This window comes from Sinocyclocheilus grahami, unplaced genomic scaffold (genome assembly GCF_001515645.1).
Source record: "Sinocyclocheilus grahami isolate Dianchi unplaced genomic scaffold, SAMN03320097.WGS_v1.1 scaffold1049.1, whole genome shotgun sequence".
Classification (NCBI taxonomy): Eukaryota; Metazoa; Chordata; class Actinopteri; order Cypriniformes; family Cyprinidae; genus Sinocyclocheilus; species Sinocyclocheilus grahami.
The window spans coordinates 344,250-361,780 of record NW_015506228.1 but is presented as its reverse complement, the minus strand read 5'-3'; the positions used below and the strand labels follow the sequence as shown (position 1 = coordinate 361,780).

The following is a 17,531-nucleotide window of genomic DNA, read 5'->3' as shown; positions in this document are numbered from 1 at the left end:
GATCTGTCTTTCATTTGGTGACTAACTGAGTTACAAAGGAGTCCTATTATACCGTTTCCAATGAATAATACTTATGAATTTCTCTTTGCAGGCTTGTCTTGGGAATGAATGATGCTGGTATACCTGTAAAACACAACAGACATCAAGACATCGCAAGCAGCTGAAATGGCAGATTTGTTCGTCTCGTTAAACTGGTCACCGTTTATATGCTTTACTAATATTTTATGAGAATGCATGGTTTTGTGCTATGAAAAAATATCCTCTATGAAGCCTGAAGCGCAGCGGCAAGAGCAGAGAAACGGATGAAAGCCTCATCCAAAGCATCCAAAATCATCAATATCTGGAAAATAATTTCAGCCTTTTATGCTGTACAATTTTTCATTTGGTTCTTCTTTTGTGCGTCAGTCTACACACAGCCAGGTGCATCACGTTACAAGCCTCAGTCAGTCACTCTTCATCTCGTTCGGTCCTTTTTGTCAGATATATTAGTCTTTGATTATATACATATTATTATTTCTCATGTACTCATGTAGCATAGTCGTGATATACACTGCTGTGTTGTAGTCCGAGATTATTCCAGGTAGATGTCTTCTGTTGGACACGAGACCTCCACAAACTCTTTATAGTACAACTGGAAAGCTTTCCTGTTAAAGAAGACAGAGAATATACTAGTAAACACTTTCTGAGCCAGTAAAACGTTTTAGAATGAAAGTGCACTCAACTGTAATTGCGTGCAGTATAGTACAGATGCATTATATTGTAGTTTATAAACAAACATTGATGTTGGCTTGACAAAGCCTTGCTAGAAACTTTAAAAAGCTTACAGTTGGAAGATTTCACTCAATAACAAGTCAATACAATGCTATTAAAATGTTGTCTTAAACATTGCTAAAATGTTTAAGCAAGTGGCTGACAAGTTTTAGCATGTTGCTACTGTGTTTTAACACAGTGCTAGTATGTTTTAACATGTTGCTAGCATTATTTGACATGTTGCTAGCATGAGTTAACACAGTGCTAGTATGTTTTAGCATGTTGCTCGCATGATTTTGACATGTTGCTAGCATGATTTTGACATGTTGCTAGCATGAGTTAACACAGTGCTAGTATGTTTTAACACGTTGCTAGCATGATTTTGACATGTTGCTAGCATGAGTTAACACAGTGCTAGTATGTTTTAACACGTTGCTAGCATGATTTTGACATGTTGCTAGCATGAGTTAACACAGTGCTAGTATGTTTTAACACGTTGCTAGCATTATTTGACATGTTGCTAGCATGAGTAAACACAGTGCTAGTATGTTTTAGAATGTTGCTAACATTATTTGACATGTTGCTAGCATGAGTTAACACAGTGCTAGTATGTTTTAGCATGTTGCTAGCATTATTTGACATGTTGCTAGCATGAGTTAACACAGTGCTAGTATGTTTTAACATGTTGCTAGCATGATCTGACATGTTGCTAGCATGAGTTAACACAGTGCTAGTATGTTTTAGCATGTTGCTCGCATGATTTTGACATGTTTAAACACGTGTCATGTTTATAAAAATTAGCAATCGAACTATGGCCTAATCCTGGTTTAGGCTAAGCCCTGTCTATGAAACCGGGGCTATGTGTGTTATTGTACGAACGTCTTGATGCCCCTCAGTGAAAGTCTATGGGATTTATTTGTAAAATTTGCATTTAACGAAAAACGTGAGTCCGGTCAATTAGAAATGATATAGCAGCCCGAGTCAGACCAGTCTGGATGTCTGAGCCCAGGTTGGTGGTCGTAGCTTGAAAACTCCAGGAGGGAGATGCAGACTAAATATAGTCTCAGAAGAAAAAGCTTAAACAGTGAAGCTTCGTCAAGCCAAGGTAAAGCCAGACTGACCTCACAGACTCTGCAAGCGGTTTGGTGGAGATCTCCGACACAAAGACGTGACAGGCGAACCTCTCATCCGCTGGATGTTTGCTAATAAAGCCAAAATACCTGTGGAGATACCAGACGTTACATAAAACCCACAGAACTAACGCTTTAACTACTGTTTAAAAGTTTGGGGTCTGTGATTATTTTATGTTTTTGAAAGAAGTCTCTATGGTCACAGAGGCTGCTTTTGTTTTGATTAACCCTTGTGCGACCTTTTCGACATTTTTGTCCTTTTCAGTTTAGTTTTTTTATCATTTTGCCTGTGTTATTGCCAACTGCATAAATATTGGCACAGGTGTGTATTTTTATTGGAATTTTACAATTTCACTTCCATTTCCTTTAATAAATCTGTTTTGCACTAGGTATAACAAATTGTTCCTCTCAGGACCTTAAAGGGATAGTTCATCCAAAATGGAAATGTGATGTTTATCTGCTTACCCCCTGCAGGGCATCCAAGATGTAGGTGACTTTGTTTCTTCAGTAGAACACATTTGATGATTTTTAACTTTAACCGTTGCAGTCTGTCAGTCGTATAATGCATGGCAATGGTAACAAAATCTATGAGAGTAAAAAAAACATGCACAGACAAATCCAAATTAAACCCTGCGGCTCGTGACGACACATTGATGTCCTAAGACACGAAACGATCGGTTTGTGCCAGAAACCCAACCGATTTCTGTGCTGTTCTGTTTGAAATAATTTAGAATTTTATAAAATATGACATATGATATTTATTCAAATAGCTTACAATCAAGCATAAATCTGTTCATTGTTTAACTGAATTACATTTATTCAGTTAAAAATATGAACATGGGTAAAATATGGCTAGCTGTGGAAAAAGCAATATTCAATTAAAATGTACGAGATCTGATGACAAATCAGATGATAAATATATAAACCTGGTTATTGTGTTTAAAACACATTCACTTTATATTAGTACTATTACAGAAATGTGACCCGTTTCATTTTATTATGACTGACAAATATGCATTAAAACTGTGTAATGGAAATTTTACATGCAATTCAAATACATAAATCTTTAATTTAGGCCTAAATGTTTTTTTGAGCGTACATTTGTTTTCATGTGATCAACATTTTAAACAAAGAATAGTGAAGTTTGCCAGTCGCAAGTTTCACACGAGACATTATTACTGTAAGAAATGCAATTTTTGTTTTTGTTCATTTAAAATACGCAGTGAAATGTGACGTAAATCGTATCCAACCTTTTGCATAGCTGCACACAAAATATCATTGCCTTTGTGATTCAGCACTTGAGCCGAGCCGAGGAATTTCATGCTATATCTCTCCATCCATTCAGTACTTTTTGCTAACGAGAACAAGACAGAGACATAAAGACCATACAAACAGTTAAGTAATTAAAGCCGAGTCACATTAGTTTCTATAGTGCTCATGAAATGAATACAATTTCAGTTGTAAAGCAGCTCTAAAAAGACTATAGCGTCATTATTCAGCTCACTTTACACTCTTAAAAATAAAGGTGCTTCACGATGCCATAGAAGAACCTTTTTTTTGTCTAAATGGTTCATTATAAAACTGAGAGTTACGGTCCTTGATTCTGATTGGCTGAGCCACGTTCGAAGCTGTTGTAAATTACTCTACAAACACACACCTTTATTTACTTCTGTGTGCTGCTCGGGAAACACTTTGTTGGAACCACAACTGTTTCTGAGGAGCTACATTGTTTGGTGGAAGAATACTGTTTTTATTAATATCATTACACTTTATTTGCTCCATTTTATTTTGTGAAACCTTACTACGTATATGGAATAACCGGTTTATAAAAGCAATAATCCCCGTGAAGCCGTGGTTTACAGTGAATTTATAACAGCTAAGAGGGTTTACTCCGCTTCACGTCGTACCTAACAACGCCCCTTAGCTGCTATATATTCACTGTAAACCACAGCTTCACAGGGATTATTGCTTGTTTCACAAAAGGTTCTTTGTGGAGAAAGAAGGTTCTTTAGATTATAACAAGGTAGCAAAAAGATGGTTCTTTAAAGAAGCTTTGACTCAATGGTTCTTCGTGGAACCAAAAATGGTTCTTCTATGGCATCGCTGTGAAGAACCTTTTAAGCGCCTTTATTTGTAAGAGTGTAGTCCAATGTTGTTTCGTTTTAATTCAATAACAGTGTTAGTTATGAAGTGAACTTCTTCTACAGAAGACAATCGTGTCATTATTGAAAACACAGTGATCTGAATCTCCAGCTCTTACCGTTTGAAGCAAGCTCTTGCTCCTTGAAGACCTCAGTGGCGTAATAAGCGGGAAAGATGCCATGTGCTCCGCTTCTCATGTTGTAGCCCTCGCACCAGTGATCCTCGTCCTGCAGCTCCACCAGCAGAGGGTCACTGACCTCCAGCTCCAGCTCGTCATCATGACGAGGGACAAACCTGCCAAAAACACTTCCATCAGGCGAGGACATGCTTGCTTCGTTCTCAGATGGTGAGATTTGTGTCTCGTTTTTTTGTCCCAGTGACGTACTACTCATATAATCAACAAGATACTCAACTTGTATAACTTAAAGGGGTGGTTGATTGCGATTTCACTTTTTTTTTTACCTTAGTTTGTGTGTAATGTTGCTGTTTGAGCATAAACAATATCTGCAAAGTTACGAAGCTGAAAGTTCAATGCAAACGGAGATATCGACTTTTAAAATTCTGGCCGTTTAATGCCTACAAATACGGCTCATTCAGATCATCAGCTCAACTCTGTTCCATTTATACACTTATTTTCACATAGCTATGAGAAGTGTTATACATGGACGTGCATGCAGTTGCTGTACTGTCTGTATTAAAGCTTTAACGGTGCCATAGAATGGAAAACTGTATTTACCTTGGCATAGTTGAATAGTAACAGTTCTGTACATGAAAATGACATACCGTGAGCAACAAACACCATTGTTTCCTCCTCCTTATGTAAATCTTGTGCATGCAAAAGACCAATGAAAAATAGGCGAATCAGAACATAACACCGACTGTGACGTTACAGTCGGGATCACTAATAGTTACGCCCCCAACATTTGCATATACCCGCCCATGTTCTATGCCGAACCTGCACAGCCGAATCATCAGAAGTTCTGCAGGTGTTGTGAAGAAACAAGCGAGGATAATAGCGAAAATGGCAGATCGAGGATGAAACTCCCCTCGACATATGCCTATATAATATCTGTATTTCTATGAATAAATTGAAGTATTGAGGATACATTTGACTGTGTGTTTTCTTACTTCCCGGCCGTCCGTCTACACTTTAAAGTAACTGAGAATTCTTCAAGGTGGCAAAGAGAATTTACTGAGGGACCAAATTGTTATTCTTTATTAACAACATGTAAAACCGTTTCTGGAGATTTTTTGCCCTTACCTAAGCCACATACCTTCTATGTAGATATCAGAGAACAATTTAAAATATTGCATCAATGCATTCTATGGCACCTTTAATCAGGATAAAACCATATATTAAAAGCTACCAGAAGCAAAAAAAAACATACCATTAAGAGCCGTGTGCTTGCACAGGTTCTGCGTGATCCTCTTCACTAATCTCAATCGAGCTCAAATTGATAAGCGATATAGACGACACCATTGTCTACAATACAAGTGTAGCACATGCCGCTGAGGTGAGGGGGCGGGACGTTTAGACGCGCACTAGAGGCGGTTTAGCCAATCACAACACACTGGACTAGCTAACCAATCAGAGTCCATCGCATATTTCTGTGGGAGGGGCTTCAATAAAGCAGGAAATCATCAGCGTGTTTATCAGAGAAGTGGCAGAGCGCTGAAGAATAAAGGTAAATTGTGTGAAAAATAATGCGTTTTTTAAAGAACGAAGCATGAACACGTGTTAGACTGCACCCCATAAACACAATCGAAACCAGTCAACCACCCCTTTAAAACAAAACATTAAACATAAACAATACTTTTGCTTTTTTTAATTTATTTTTTATATGTTGAGTCACAAGTGGTGCCGTTTCCTGAGAATGACCCAGTATCCACTGTTAACAGTTATGTTTCAGTCTGTTTCACCTGTACACGGCTCTGTGCGTCTGTTCTCTCTCTTCTCCACTGATTACGCAGGAAAACAAGCCAAACGAGTCTGTACCTAAACACCAAAGCAAAGAGTTTGTTTCAGCCTGTCATACAAACACTTTCACATCAGTACAGTGCATTATATCAATATACAGTGCATTCTAATTATGGTCAAATACTGATCTATTCTTACACACGCACTTTCTAATTGACATAGTAATTGAAGATTGAAATTATAGGGAAGCAATCTACACTGAACAAACTTAACTAAAAGCTTTCAAGGGTTATTAAGGGCTTTTAGGAACATACAAAACAAACTGTTTCAAATTATTTATAAAAACTGCACAAGGGCATTGGGGCTGACTCTACCAACAAATCCATTGTTATACCAAATACAATAACGTTGTAGGACTTCTATATTTACCTGTTTATAGCAACCCCCTTTCAGCAAATAAATGAAGCTACTGGTTGAATGTCATGTAACTCATAGCTTGTTCCTCAGCAAAGCCTTCATCTTAGTACTTTATAACATCAGCTGTATATATATATATAATATTTCTGAATCTTTTTCCTAAAAAAAATAAATGTGAAGAGTGTAATGTCCACTCTACTAGCAGTGTCAAACTATGAATGCCATATTAATATTTGTCTCTGCATAATATACCATATTATAATGATAAATTCCAGTTTCAGTTTTATGTTTAAACTTTTTCCAGAACAGCATTTGCCAATTTAACATATTATATTATTATTATTAATACTCACCTTGTTTTCAGACCGTACGTCAATAAATCACATTTTCATTTTGAGATTTCTGCATGCAAAAATCAAACATCTGCACAGTACTGTAGTCTGATTCGCACTGCTTTGCAATCAATGAATGGTACAAAAGAAAAAAAATGGTACATCAAGAATTCATAAAATGTGTGATACTTTGGATTTTATACTTGATATATTGTGATGATATATTGTTATTGGTCTTTTTTTTTTTTTTGGAGCATTTTGATATATATGTGAGGCTGCAGCACAAAAGCAGTGTTAAGTCGCTGGGGGATATTTGTAGCAATAGCCAACAATACATTGTATGGGTCACAATTATAGATTTTTAGGATTAGGATATTAAGTAAAGATCATGTTCCATGAAGATATTTAGTAAATTTCCTACTGTAAATATATCAAAACTTCATTTTTGATTAGTAATATGCATTGCTAAGAACTTCATTTGGGCAACTTTAAAGGAGATTTTCTCAATATTTAGATTTTTTTGCACCCTCAGATTCCAGATTTTCAAATAGTTGTATCTCGGCCAAATATTGTCACATCAATGTAAAGCTTATTCATTCAACTTCCAGAAGATGTATAAATCTCAATTTCGAAAAATGGACTCTTATGCTTGGATTTGTGGCCCGGGGGCATATATATGTTTATAAATATAACCCACCCCTAATTCTACTCAAAGATTTAGACCGATTAAAACAATTTCAACCAGTATGTTGTTTTAACCTGTATATTGCCCACCCCTTGTAATGATGGCTGCATATGTAATGGTAATAATAACGTAACTTGGTTGATATATTAACTGAGCTGAGTGCCTCCTAAACCAGCTCTCCAGCAAGATCATAAAAAGTTAATTTAGATTTGAGCGTGACCAAACGTGGTAATGATCCGGTGGGTGAATTGTTTCCTTTGTAACTGATTCAAAGCATTGTCTCCACTTAAGTGACATTTCGCCTGTATTTGCCCTGGCCTTTCTCTCATTAACACCACACTTGACCTCAGTAAGAGCACTAAACCTGCTGATGTGGTTGTTGGATAGTGTGACTTGAGCAAAAAGAGTGCAGCTCATGTGTAACAATTATGCTCACTCGTCATCATTCAGTGTCAGCAAAACATGCAGAAAAGTTTTAGTATCTATAGATTTCATTGTAAGAGAAATATGTATGCTACAGGTCAAACGTTTTGAATTGTTAAAAAGTTTGAATGTTTTTTGAAAGAAGTCTCTTATGATCTGCTAGGCTGCATTTATTTGATCAAAAATACAATAAAATTGTGAAATAATTTTACCATTCAAACTAACTGTTTTCTATGTGAATATGTGTTAAACTGTAATGTATTTCTGTGATGCGCAGCTGTATTTTCAGCATCATTCCTCCAGTCTTCAGTGTCACATGATCTTCAGAAATCAGTATAATATGCTGCTCAATTATTATCAGCTACTATTGGTGCTCAAGTATCAATTATGATCCTTATCATCGATGATGAAAATGAATAATATTTGTGAGGAAACCGTGATTTTTTCAGGATTCTGTGATTAATTACAAAAGCTCAAAAGAACAACATTTATTCAAAATAGAATAGAAATATTTTGTAAGTCTTTACTGTCAGTTTTTATACATCCTTGCTGAATAAAAGTATAAATTTTTCTCTTTAAAAAGAAAAATATACTTTTGAATAGTAGTGCATCACAGTTTCCACAAAAAATTATAATATTGATAATAATCAGAAATGTTTCTTGAGCAGGATATTATACTGACTTCTGAAGATCATGTGACACTGAAGACTGGAGGAATGATGCTGAAAATACAGCTGCGCATCACAGAAATACATTACATTTGAACATATAATCCCATAGAAAACAGTTATTTTAAATTGTAATAATATTTCACAATTTTACAGTTTTGATCAAATTAAACGCAGCCTTGGTGAGCAGAAGAGAGTTATTTATTTTTAAAAACACACACACACAAAAAACAAAGAATTCCAAACTTTTGACCGATAGTGTTCAAATGCTAAAAATATATAAAAGTGCACTTACTGGAAGAGCGTGAGCAGCCATTCATGAAAACGTTAACAAATTTCCGAGAAAACTGCATGTCGGCTTCAGGCGTGGAGTCCTCTGACAGACACGTCGAAGTGTCCTGTTTGATCCTGCTTTGTTTTCTTCCCCCGTCTTCATTCTCGTTCTCCTCGTCCTCTTTCTCAAGAGCCGACTCGTATGGAGAGGAGATGCAGTTATCGTAGACGGTGGCCGAGTCGCTGTCGTCGCTGTAACCGTGATAACACTCTTTCAAGCTGACGAGCTCCAGCTGATCGTGCTCATCCACGACCAGCGTGTATTTGACCGAATCGTAGGAAAGTCCACTAGCGTCCGAGTTGCTCATGGAAGTCCGCAGCATTCCCGACAAACCCTCGCGGTGTGCGTGAGCCTCACCTGCGCCGCAGTCTCTGTAACACAGATCTTCCGCTCCAGTTGCTTCTTCTGCTTCATTGTCAGGGGCCACAGCAGCCAAAGCCGCCACACAAGAGGAATATGAAGGCGGCTGCAGATCCTGTTCGCTGTACGGAGGGGGAGCTTCATTGTCAGAGCTGTCTGGGATTACTTGGGAAAGCGCCGGCGTTCTCTCGAGCTCCAGAGCCTCAGTGCAGCGCTGTATCGGCGTCAGAAAGATCTCCTCCGTAGGCTCCAGCCTAACATCTGTGTGATATCGGATGCGTTCGCAGTGGCCCGCTTCTCTGTGCACGTCTCTGGCTTTGTATGGTGGGGCAGGAGCTTGAGTGTGTTTGGAGGGGCAACTGTTGGGTTTGTCGGTCGAGGTGCCGCAGTCTTTCATTTGAGTCCGACTCTGAGCAGTGTGGTGCTTCTCCTCGTCGCTCAGACACGTGTGTTCGCGAGATGGGGCGAGTTCACCTGGTTGCAGGAGGGTCGTGCACAAAAAAGTGAATTGATAGAGTATCAATCAAGTCCATGCATGCACACAAACACACATACATATGGCAGTGCACTTTAATTATTCTGTTAAAATTAAGTTATGACTCTAGTAAAAAAGTAAAATACTTTTATTTCATACTAAGTATAGTTAAAATCTATTAACATATTTGTTGATGTAGCGCTCGAGACTTACTGATATAAAAAATATATAATTAAACTTTCCAAGTGCAACTCGTGCACAATTCTTAGTATTAAGCATTAAATGTGTTTTAATGTCACTATTGATGAGGATTGTATATCTTTGAATAATATCGGTCTTTAGATATTTAAATTGTAGCTACCTGACGTATACTTGCAATAGTTCCACTTTAGCATGATCAAATATACTTCAGTTTATCTTTAGTTGGACTTCGGCACTACTTCCGCACAATTAAAGTGCAGTAAGCACAAAATTAGTTGTTCCAATTTAGCAGACGTTTAGTATACCAGTTTAGTATACTAAAAATACAATTACAGGGTATTTTTATTAAGTACTTACTGTAAATATGTAAATGTATTTGTAGTATACTTAGCATGAAATAAATGTATTTCAAATTCATTTTAGTGTATTTATTTTGGTGACACTATATTTTAAGGTGTCCTTGTTACACGTTATATGTACTTAGTGTTATAATAACAATAAATTATGCGTAATTACATGCAAGTAACATAAACCTATAATACACTAGATTTTTCTTTTATGCCAAAAATCATTAGGATATTAAGTAAAGATCATGTTCCATGAAGGTATTTTGTAAATTTCCTACTGTAAATATATCAAAACTTCATTTTTGATTAGTAATATGCATTGCTAAGAACTTCATTAGGACAACTTTAAAGATGATTTTCTCAATATTTTTATTTTTTTGCACCCTCAGATTCCAGATTTTCAAATAGTTGTATCTCTAATATTGTCATATTGTCCTAACAAACCACACATCAATGAAAAGCTGATTAATTCAGCTTTCAGATGATGCATACATCTCAATTTTGAAAAATTGACCCTTATGACTGGTTTTGTGGTCCAGGGTCACATATGCTAAAGTATACTTCTTTTTCCAAGGACAAAGTGAGTGAGTAATAATCAGTCATTAAAACATCAATTGAGTGCTTTATGCACTATTTAAACATTACTTCATGATATTTAGTTGTGCACTCTTTTCTGAAATGTTCTAGGATGCACTGCTTCCCTTGCCTCATCAGGTGTATATCTATAGTCATAATTTAATCTGTCTATTACCTGAGTCCGCGGCACCTGTGGGAATAAGTTGAGAGTGGTGGGTCGTTTTGGACGGTAGGCATCCATGCTGACAGGAACGGCAGAATCCATTGATGCTCGATAAGCCACTCTTTGGCTTCTGTGTGCAGCATCAGTAAGATGTGAAGGATGTGTCTCTGCCTGGATCTGACCCGCTGCGCCTGCCTCCACCTCGTCCAGGCTACTAGTGTGTGCCTGGATCACATGATCCTGCAGGGATTGGAAAGACCGGCTGTCAGTCAGAGAAGAGAGTGAATGAGAAAATAAGAGAGGGGAGATGAGGGCCACTGAGCGGGCCATTACAGCAAGCAATGACATCAGACTTTGGCTTTTTCAGTGCCGGCGAAGCCGAGAGAACAAGAGCCGGGGAGGGGTTTGGTACAAAGACTATTCATATGGGTGTTTACTCACTGCATTACAATGAGACTCATTAACACGTAGAGCTCGGCCTGCTCTCAGCTGTGGCTCTGTTTGCAGCAAACATTTGCCAGATTTGATCAGATTTTGTAATAGACAAATTTATCAAAAAAGTGCAGCGAAAGCAAAATCCCGTGGAATGGAAATTAAGAGTTTAACTCGGTTTTTAAAAATGTTCAAAAATCGTATTTTTTTTTATGTTATCATGTTTTTATTGTGTTAGTTTGCTGTATGTTTTAGTTATTTTTTTTAACCTAATCAAAATAACACAACTGTAGTTTGATTGAGATTAATTGGAATGCACAATGAAAAAAACAAAAAAAAACATGATTTTTGAAAATTGTTAAAAACGGAGTTATCTGCTTTTGCAAATTAACTCTTTAAAATATTCTGTTTATTATGTATTTTGGTGTAACTGACCAATAATTTGCATCAGTTCAGTGGGCTGGGAAACATGACTTACTTTAGTGCCACACATGTAATGAAGCCCATAAGCTGGCTGCTGAAAATTCAGCTTTGCATCACAGGAATAAATATCATTTGTAACACACTTAAGTATACATTTAAATAGTGACCTTCGTAACAATGTTCAATTAAAAGTTTAACTTTAAAGTTAATTTTAAATCATTATGTTTAAATAATCTTAACGTACACTTATTTTGATGTGTTGACTAAAGCACATGTAAAGCACTTGATTATTATTTTAACTGTAGTGTGTTATCAGTATTGCATTTAAAGTTAATAGGCTATATTTTAAAAGAATTGCACCTTCATCATTACAAATTATTATAATATTTAAATACATGACATCCAAGTTTCTGTTGAAATTACATTAAAGTATATTGTAGTTTATCATAAATGCTCGTCAGTACATTCAGCAGTACTTTAATCATATTTCAAAGACAATAGAAGTAGTTATGAAATTGCATATAAAGATGTACTTAAGTCCTACTTAAGTGGGTCACAAATCACTCTTAATTTACTTTGACATAATTTAAATTTAAACTATAATAAATTAAACTAAAAATACATTAAAATAAGCATTACATGCAGTTCACACTTGAGTATATTCTTTTTAAATATACTGCTTCCATAATAAGTACTTGTTTTAAATGTATGCGAACTTCCGTTTCACAAGGGTTTTCTTATATTAAAGGTTATTCTTGTATACAGGCTCTGTATTAAGCAGTACATAAAGTAGGCTCCTGATTCTGAATGAAAAAATGGCACAACAGGAAGTTATGCCAATGTAATATTTTTCAAAAATGTGCAAAGTTATTACAAATGTGTTTTTTTTTTTGCTTTGTCATTATAAGGTTTGGATTGTATATTGATGTGCACGTTTTTAAAAAAGCATTTCAGCATAAGGAAGAGATGACAAAATATGAAAAAAATTCCTGATTCTGAATGAAAAAATGGCACAACAGGAAGTTATGCCAATGTAATATTTTTCAAAAATGTGCAAAGTTATTACAAATGTGTTTTTTTTTTTTTGCTTTGTCATTATAAGGTTTGGATTGTATATTGATGTGCACGTTTTTAAAAAAGCATTTCAGCATAAGGAAGAGATGACAAAATATGAAAAAAATTATAATATGGTGTATATTTTCTTTTTAATTATCTGAATGCATTCAGGGCAGGAAGCAGTGACTTGGCAAACGTCACGGGTCACCTGACAATGTCACCATGATGGATGTAGTTCATCCGCATTGTATTCATACTCCACACATGCATGCTTATTTCAGTAGCGGCTCTCATCAAATGCAGCACACACATGATTTCAGAACAGCTTGTGTCTCTATGTGGCATGAAAGAGCTCATGGTGTGCTACATGCACATCCTCAGCCCCTTTCAAAATAAAAGTCTTTTGTCATTGCATCAGTCTGAGACTGCATTTAATAGAATCTGTATGATCAAATGCACTAGTTAAAAAGACAACAAATTGTGCCCATACAGATTTATATTAATGTCAGTATATGAACAAACAACTGGCAAAGGACAAGAACTTCATTGCAATACTGAAAATAATATTGCATACAAATGATTAAAAGATCCTTGGCATAACAAGAGTGTTGCTATGCAACAAAAATAATGATCTGCTACAAATGTTGTGTCTGCTGCTCATCAAAACACATGCACTAACACAGAAACATTTCATATATTCTACCACTAAAAACACAAGCTTGAAGAGTGAAAGACCCTCATACCATTTATCCCATTGCTCCTCTGTCCATTCCTCTTTGCCATCACCGTTGGAGTCCATTCTGTGAGCAGTGCAGCATGGGATTGTGTTGACATCTGGTCAAAGCTCGGCGCCTGCCATTCGAGCCGCTCTATCTGAAGTCAGGTTAGACTGATTTCAGATGACAACAGCACATGTGGCTCCAGCATCCTCATATGTGCTGTAGAATGAATGAATGCTCTGCCCTTGCTCATGTGTTTACCTGCATCCTCACTGGGCGATCTACAACCGGATCACAGACAAATACAAGCAGAGATGGCAAAATAAAAGCTTTGCAGAGTCAGAGCTGAGAGAGATGCTGCGAGACAGTGTCCTTCTGCTGATACATAATAATAATCATGCAGTCCATCCAATAGAAGTCGTGTGTTTTACAACATCACCCCTCCTCTCTGCTTCTTGTCTCCAATGTCGCCCATCCCCCATCTCTCTCTCTCTCTCTCTCTCTCTCTCTTTCTCAGTGTGTGAGAGAGATATGAGGTGTTATATTGTGTGTGTGTGTGTGTGTGTGTGTGTGTGTGGGTGCAACCAATTCATAACCGCTCTTCAAGGCCAAATAGTAACACATGAGTGAGATTAGGATGAGTTTGTTTCTTCATCAGATTTGGAAAAATGTAGCACTGCATCAGTGTCTCAGCAATGGATGCTCTGCAGTGAATGGGTGCCGTCAGAATGAGAGTCCAAACAGTTGATAAAAACATCACAATAATCCACAAGTAATCCACACCACTCCAGTCCATCAGTTAACGTCACTTCTGGCCAAAATATGAGTCCATAATCCATAATAACACTTCATCCAGTGAAAAAGTGCATCCTCTATTGTCACATCAAAATTCAACTACATATTTGTTTTGTACTGTTTTTGCTCATAAACTGTGCTTGAATTGTGCATATTTCTCTTCTGATTCAGGTAAGAGCTTTTGGCTTCACAAGATGATGGACTGGATTACTTGTGGATTATTGTGATGTTTTTATCAACTGTTTGGACTCTCATTCTGACGGCACCCATTCACTGCAGAGCATCCATTGCTGAGACACTGATGCAGTGCTACATTTCTCCAGATCTGATGAAGAAACAAACTCATCCTAATCTCGGATGACCTGAGAGGGAGGCATTTTTCAGCACATTTAAATTTTTGGTGAACTATTCCTTTAAAATAGCCTAACCTTTTTTCCCCTTACACTCTTAAAAATAAAGGTTCTTTATTCGCATAGATGGTTCCGTGAAGAACAACAATGGAAACCTTTACATTGCACAAAAGGTTCTTTAAGATAGAAAAAAAGGTTATTTATAGAACCTGGAAACGTGCTTTTGGAACCTTTATGTTAAGAACATTTTAATCTGATGAACCTTCTTCCACTATAAAGAACCTTTTGTCCAATGGAGAGGTTCCGTGAATCTTAAAGGTTCTTTATGGAACCAAAGCAAATAAAGAATGTTTATTATTTTTCAAGAGGAACCATACATGCAGTTGAAGTTAGTGAAACAGGTTAGTTAAATGTATTTTTCCATTATTTAAAATACTATGATGTACAAAAAAGTAGTCCCATACCCGCAGAAAAATAGTCAAACGAATTCTGCAGGAACTTGTAGGATTTTTCGACGAAATTGTTTGCATCAGGTTCTCATTGCTCCAGCAGAGGGCCTCGGGCTTCTCACAGCTGCAGCTTTGCCAACCTCCGAAGAAAACCCAGGAGAAAAAAGACCATGCGGAGTCCTCATCCTTCCTGAGAGACGCCGATCTGAATGAATGAATCTGTATTTGGAACAAAACAAAATCTGACATTTTGCCAAAATAGTTTTACAAAAGGGCAATGCCAAAACAAATGTACCACAGTTTCAGGGCAACTGACACAAAAGGAGCAACTAAAATCAATATTAGATTTAAATTTAACCAAAATAATATTTGGCTGGGTAAATCCTGTGTATAATTTTGAATGTGACTTCGTTAACCTTGTTTCTAATTAAATATTGATTAGGTATTAACCAAACCTTTTTCCAAACAATATATTGTCTTGCCTTGAAAGAAACTAGTGAAGCAAACAGAAAGGAGAAGCCTTGGGATGAGGTAGGTTTGTGTTTAGAAACAGACTATCTAAAGCTCAGCGCTTGTTTCTGAAGAAGGGGTGGACAGGCTGAAGATAAAGAGACGTGTTTGTGTTCAATCTGTTCACTGAGGTTTGTTTATGCTGGAATGGAGCATCAGACGGAATATAAATGTGTCCATGACAAAGAAGAGGTTTTACGATAAAGCAAAGGACAAATCTTTCAGATTTATTGATTGTGATGCACAGAATATTTACAATATACTCAAGAAGGTCTTGATGGCTAATATAAAATCAAACAGCATCATGAATCTCAGCATGTTTATCCTAATTATAGTATCTATCTATCTATCTATCTATCTATCTATCTATCTATCTATCTATCATCTATCTATCTATCTATCTATCTATCTATCTATCTATCTATCTATCTATCATCTATCTATCTATCTATCTATCTATCTATCTATCTATCTATCTATCTATCATCTATCTATCTATCTATCTATCTATCTATCTATCTATCTATCTATCTATCTATCTATCTATCTATCTATCTATGCTACAGTATATACTCTGTAGTTATTTCAACCATGGTAATCAAACAGTTTTAATAATAATTCAGATGTGAAACGGCAATATTAACCATTAAGCATTTTACCGGGGTTTCACCGTTTAACCGTTTCATCCCTAGTTCAAGAAAGTCTTTGTGTGACATTTTAGTTAAAGTGCCCCTATTATGGATTTTTGAACATTACCTTTCATGCAGTGTGTAACACAGCTCTAAGTGAATAAAAAACATCCTGCAACGTTTTAAATCTGAAAGTGCACCATGTATAAAGTTATTGTCTCAAAAGAAAGAGTCGACTTTGAATCACACCCACTTAAGTAGATCTTTATATGTAGTTTCGTAAGGGCTTCAATTGTCTTTGAAATATGGTTAAAGTACTGCTGAATATACTGACAGGCATTTATGGTAACTAAACTGAAATATACTTAATGTCATTTCTATTGAAAATTCTATTTTACCATGTTGTAATTACACATTAATAAAGTTGCAATTTAGTACATTTCAATTATATTAACTTTAATGTCACACATTTCAAATTATGAAGTACATGTTAGTCAACACATCAAAATAAATGTACTTTGAAGCATGATGAGAGATTGTCTCTCTAAAATTAATTAAAATGTATAAAACATTTAATTTGACATTATTAGAGAGGTCACGATTTATAAATGTAATTAAGTGTGTTCAGAAACAGTGTCTCTCTCCAAGTTACTTAAGTGACCTCTAATTTCATTAATATTATATTACCTACAAGTAGTTTTTTAAAAATATACTTCTAAGATTTGATGCAACTACAAGTGCACGTTCTATACAGTTAAGTGCACTCCTTTTGCCCAAGGGTCTTTCAACAAACCCTTTTATGTCTTCTCCATCCAATTGTTGATGATGTAGAGACAACTTTTTAAGATCCAGTCAGTTTCAGATGTCATTTAAATTAAGTACCTGGTCACTGTTTTTCCAAGTTGTAGAGCTGCGTTTCCTCATGATTCAGACGTGCTAGGCATGTTGTTATGGGCATTCATGAAGTAGAGTTAGAGACTGTATTTGTTTACTATTAAACCGATTAGAGTGTTGAATGGCTGTAGTAGTAATATGTCATCAAACTCATTTATGTGGCGTGTCACAAAGGGTTTTATCGTGTATGAGTCACGTTGTGCTTTGCATTGTTTCCTTAGCTACAGTTTAGACCACAGCACTCAACGAATCCCCGTACTGTTATAATACTGAAAATATCAAATTTTTTTAAAGGGGTCATCGGATGCCCATTTTCCAGAAGTTGATATGATTCTTTGGGGTCGTAATGAAAA

At 36.3% G+C, this 17,531-nt stretch overlaps 1 protein-coding gene and 1 long non-coding RNA gene across 2 annotated transcripts; both read right to left on the bottom strand.

Moving 5' to 3' along the window:
- Positions 1 to 524: 524 nt before the first annotated feature.
- Positions 525 to 1,989, bottom strand: LOC107566135 (uncharacterized). Its single transcript, XR_001606465.1, has 2 exons — positions 1,872 to 1,989; positions 525 to 644 (listed from the first exon to the last, which is right to left on the bottom strand). It is a non-coding gene; the product is annotated as an uncharacterized lncRNA (long non-coding RNA).
- A 1,066-nt stretch (positions 1,990 to 3,055) lies between these two features.
- Positions 3,056 to 9,644, bottom strand: mapk8ip1b (mitogen-activated protein kinase 8 interacting protein 1b). The gene is made up of 4 exons (XM_016251509.1): positions 8,761 to 9,644; positions 5,943 to 6,018; positions 4,141 to 4,316; positions 3,056 to 3,234 (listed from the first exon to the last, which is right to left on the bottom strand). Exons 1-4 carry the CDS (start codon positions 9,554 to 9,556, stop codon positions 3,056 to 3,058), a joined length of 1,227 nt encoding a protein of 408 aa, XP_016106995.1. The 5' UTR covers positions 9,557 to 9,644.
- Positions 9,645 to 17,531: the final 7,887 nt, after the last annotated feature.

Coding starts and splice junctions, on each gene's coding strand:
- mapk8ip1b (XM_016251509.1), bottom strand. CDS start 9,556: ATGAAAGACTGCGGCACCTCGACCGACAAACCCAACAGTTGCCCCTCC. Junction 6,019..8,760: donor TGGCTGCTCACGCTCTTCCA/GTAAGTGCACTT, acceptor TTTGGTGTTTAG/GTACAGACTCGTTTGGCTTG. Junction 3,235..4,140: donor GCAAGAGCTTGCTTCAAACG/GTAAGAGCTGGA, acceptor TGTTCTCGTTAG/CAAAAAGTACTGAATGGATG.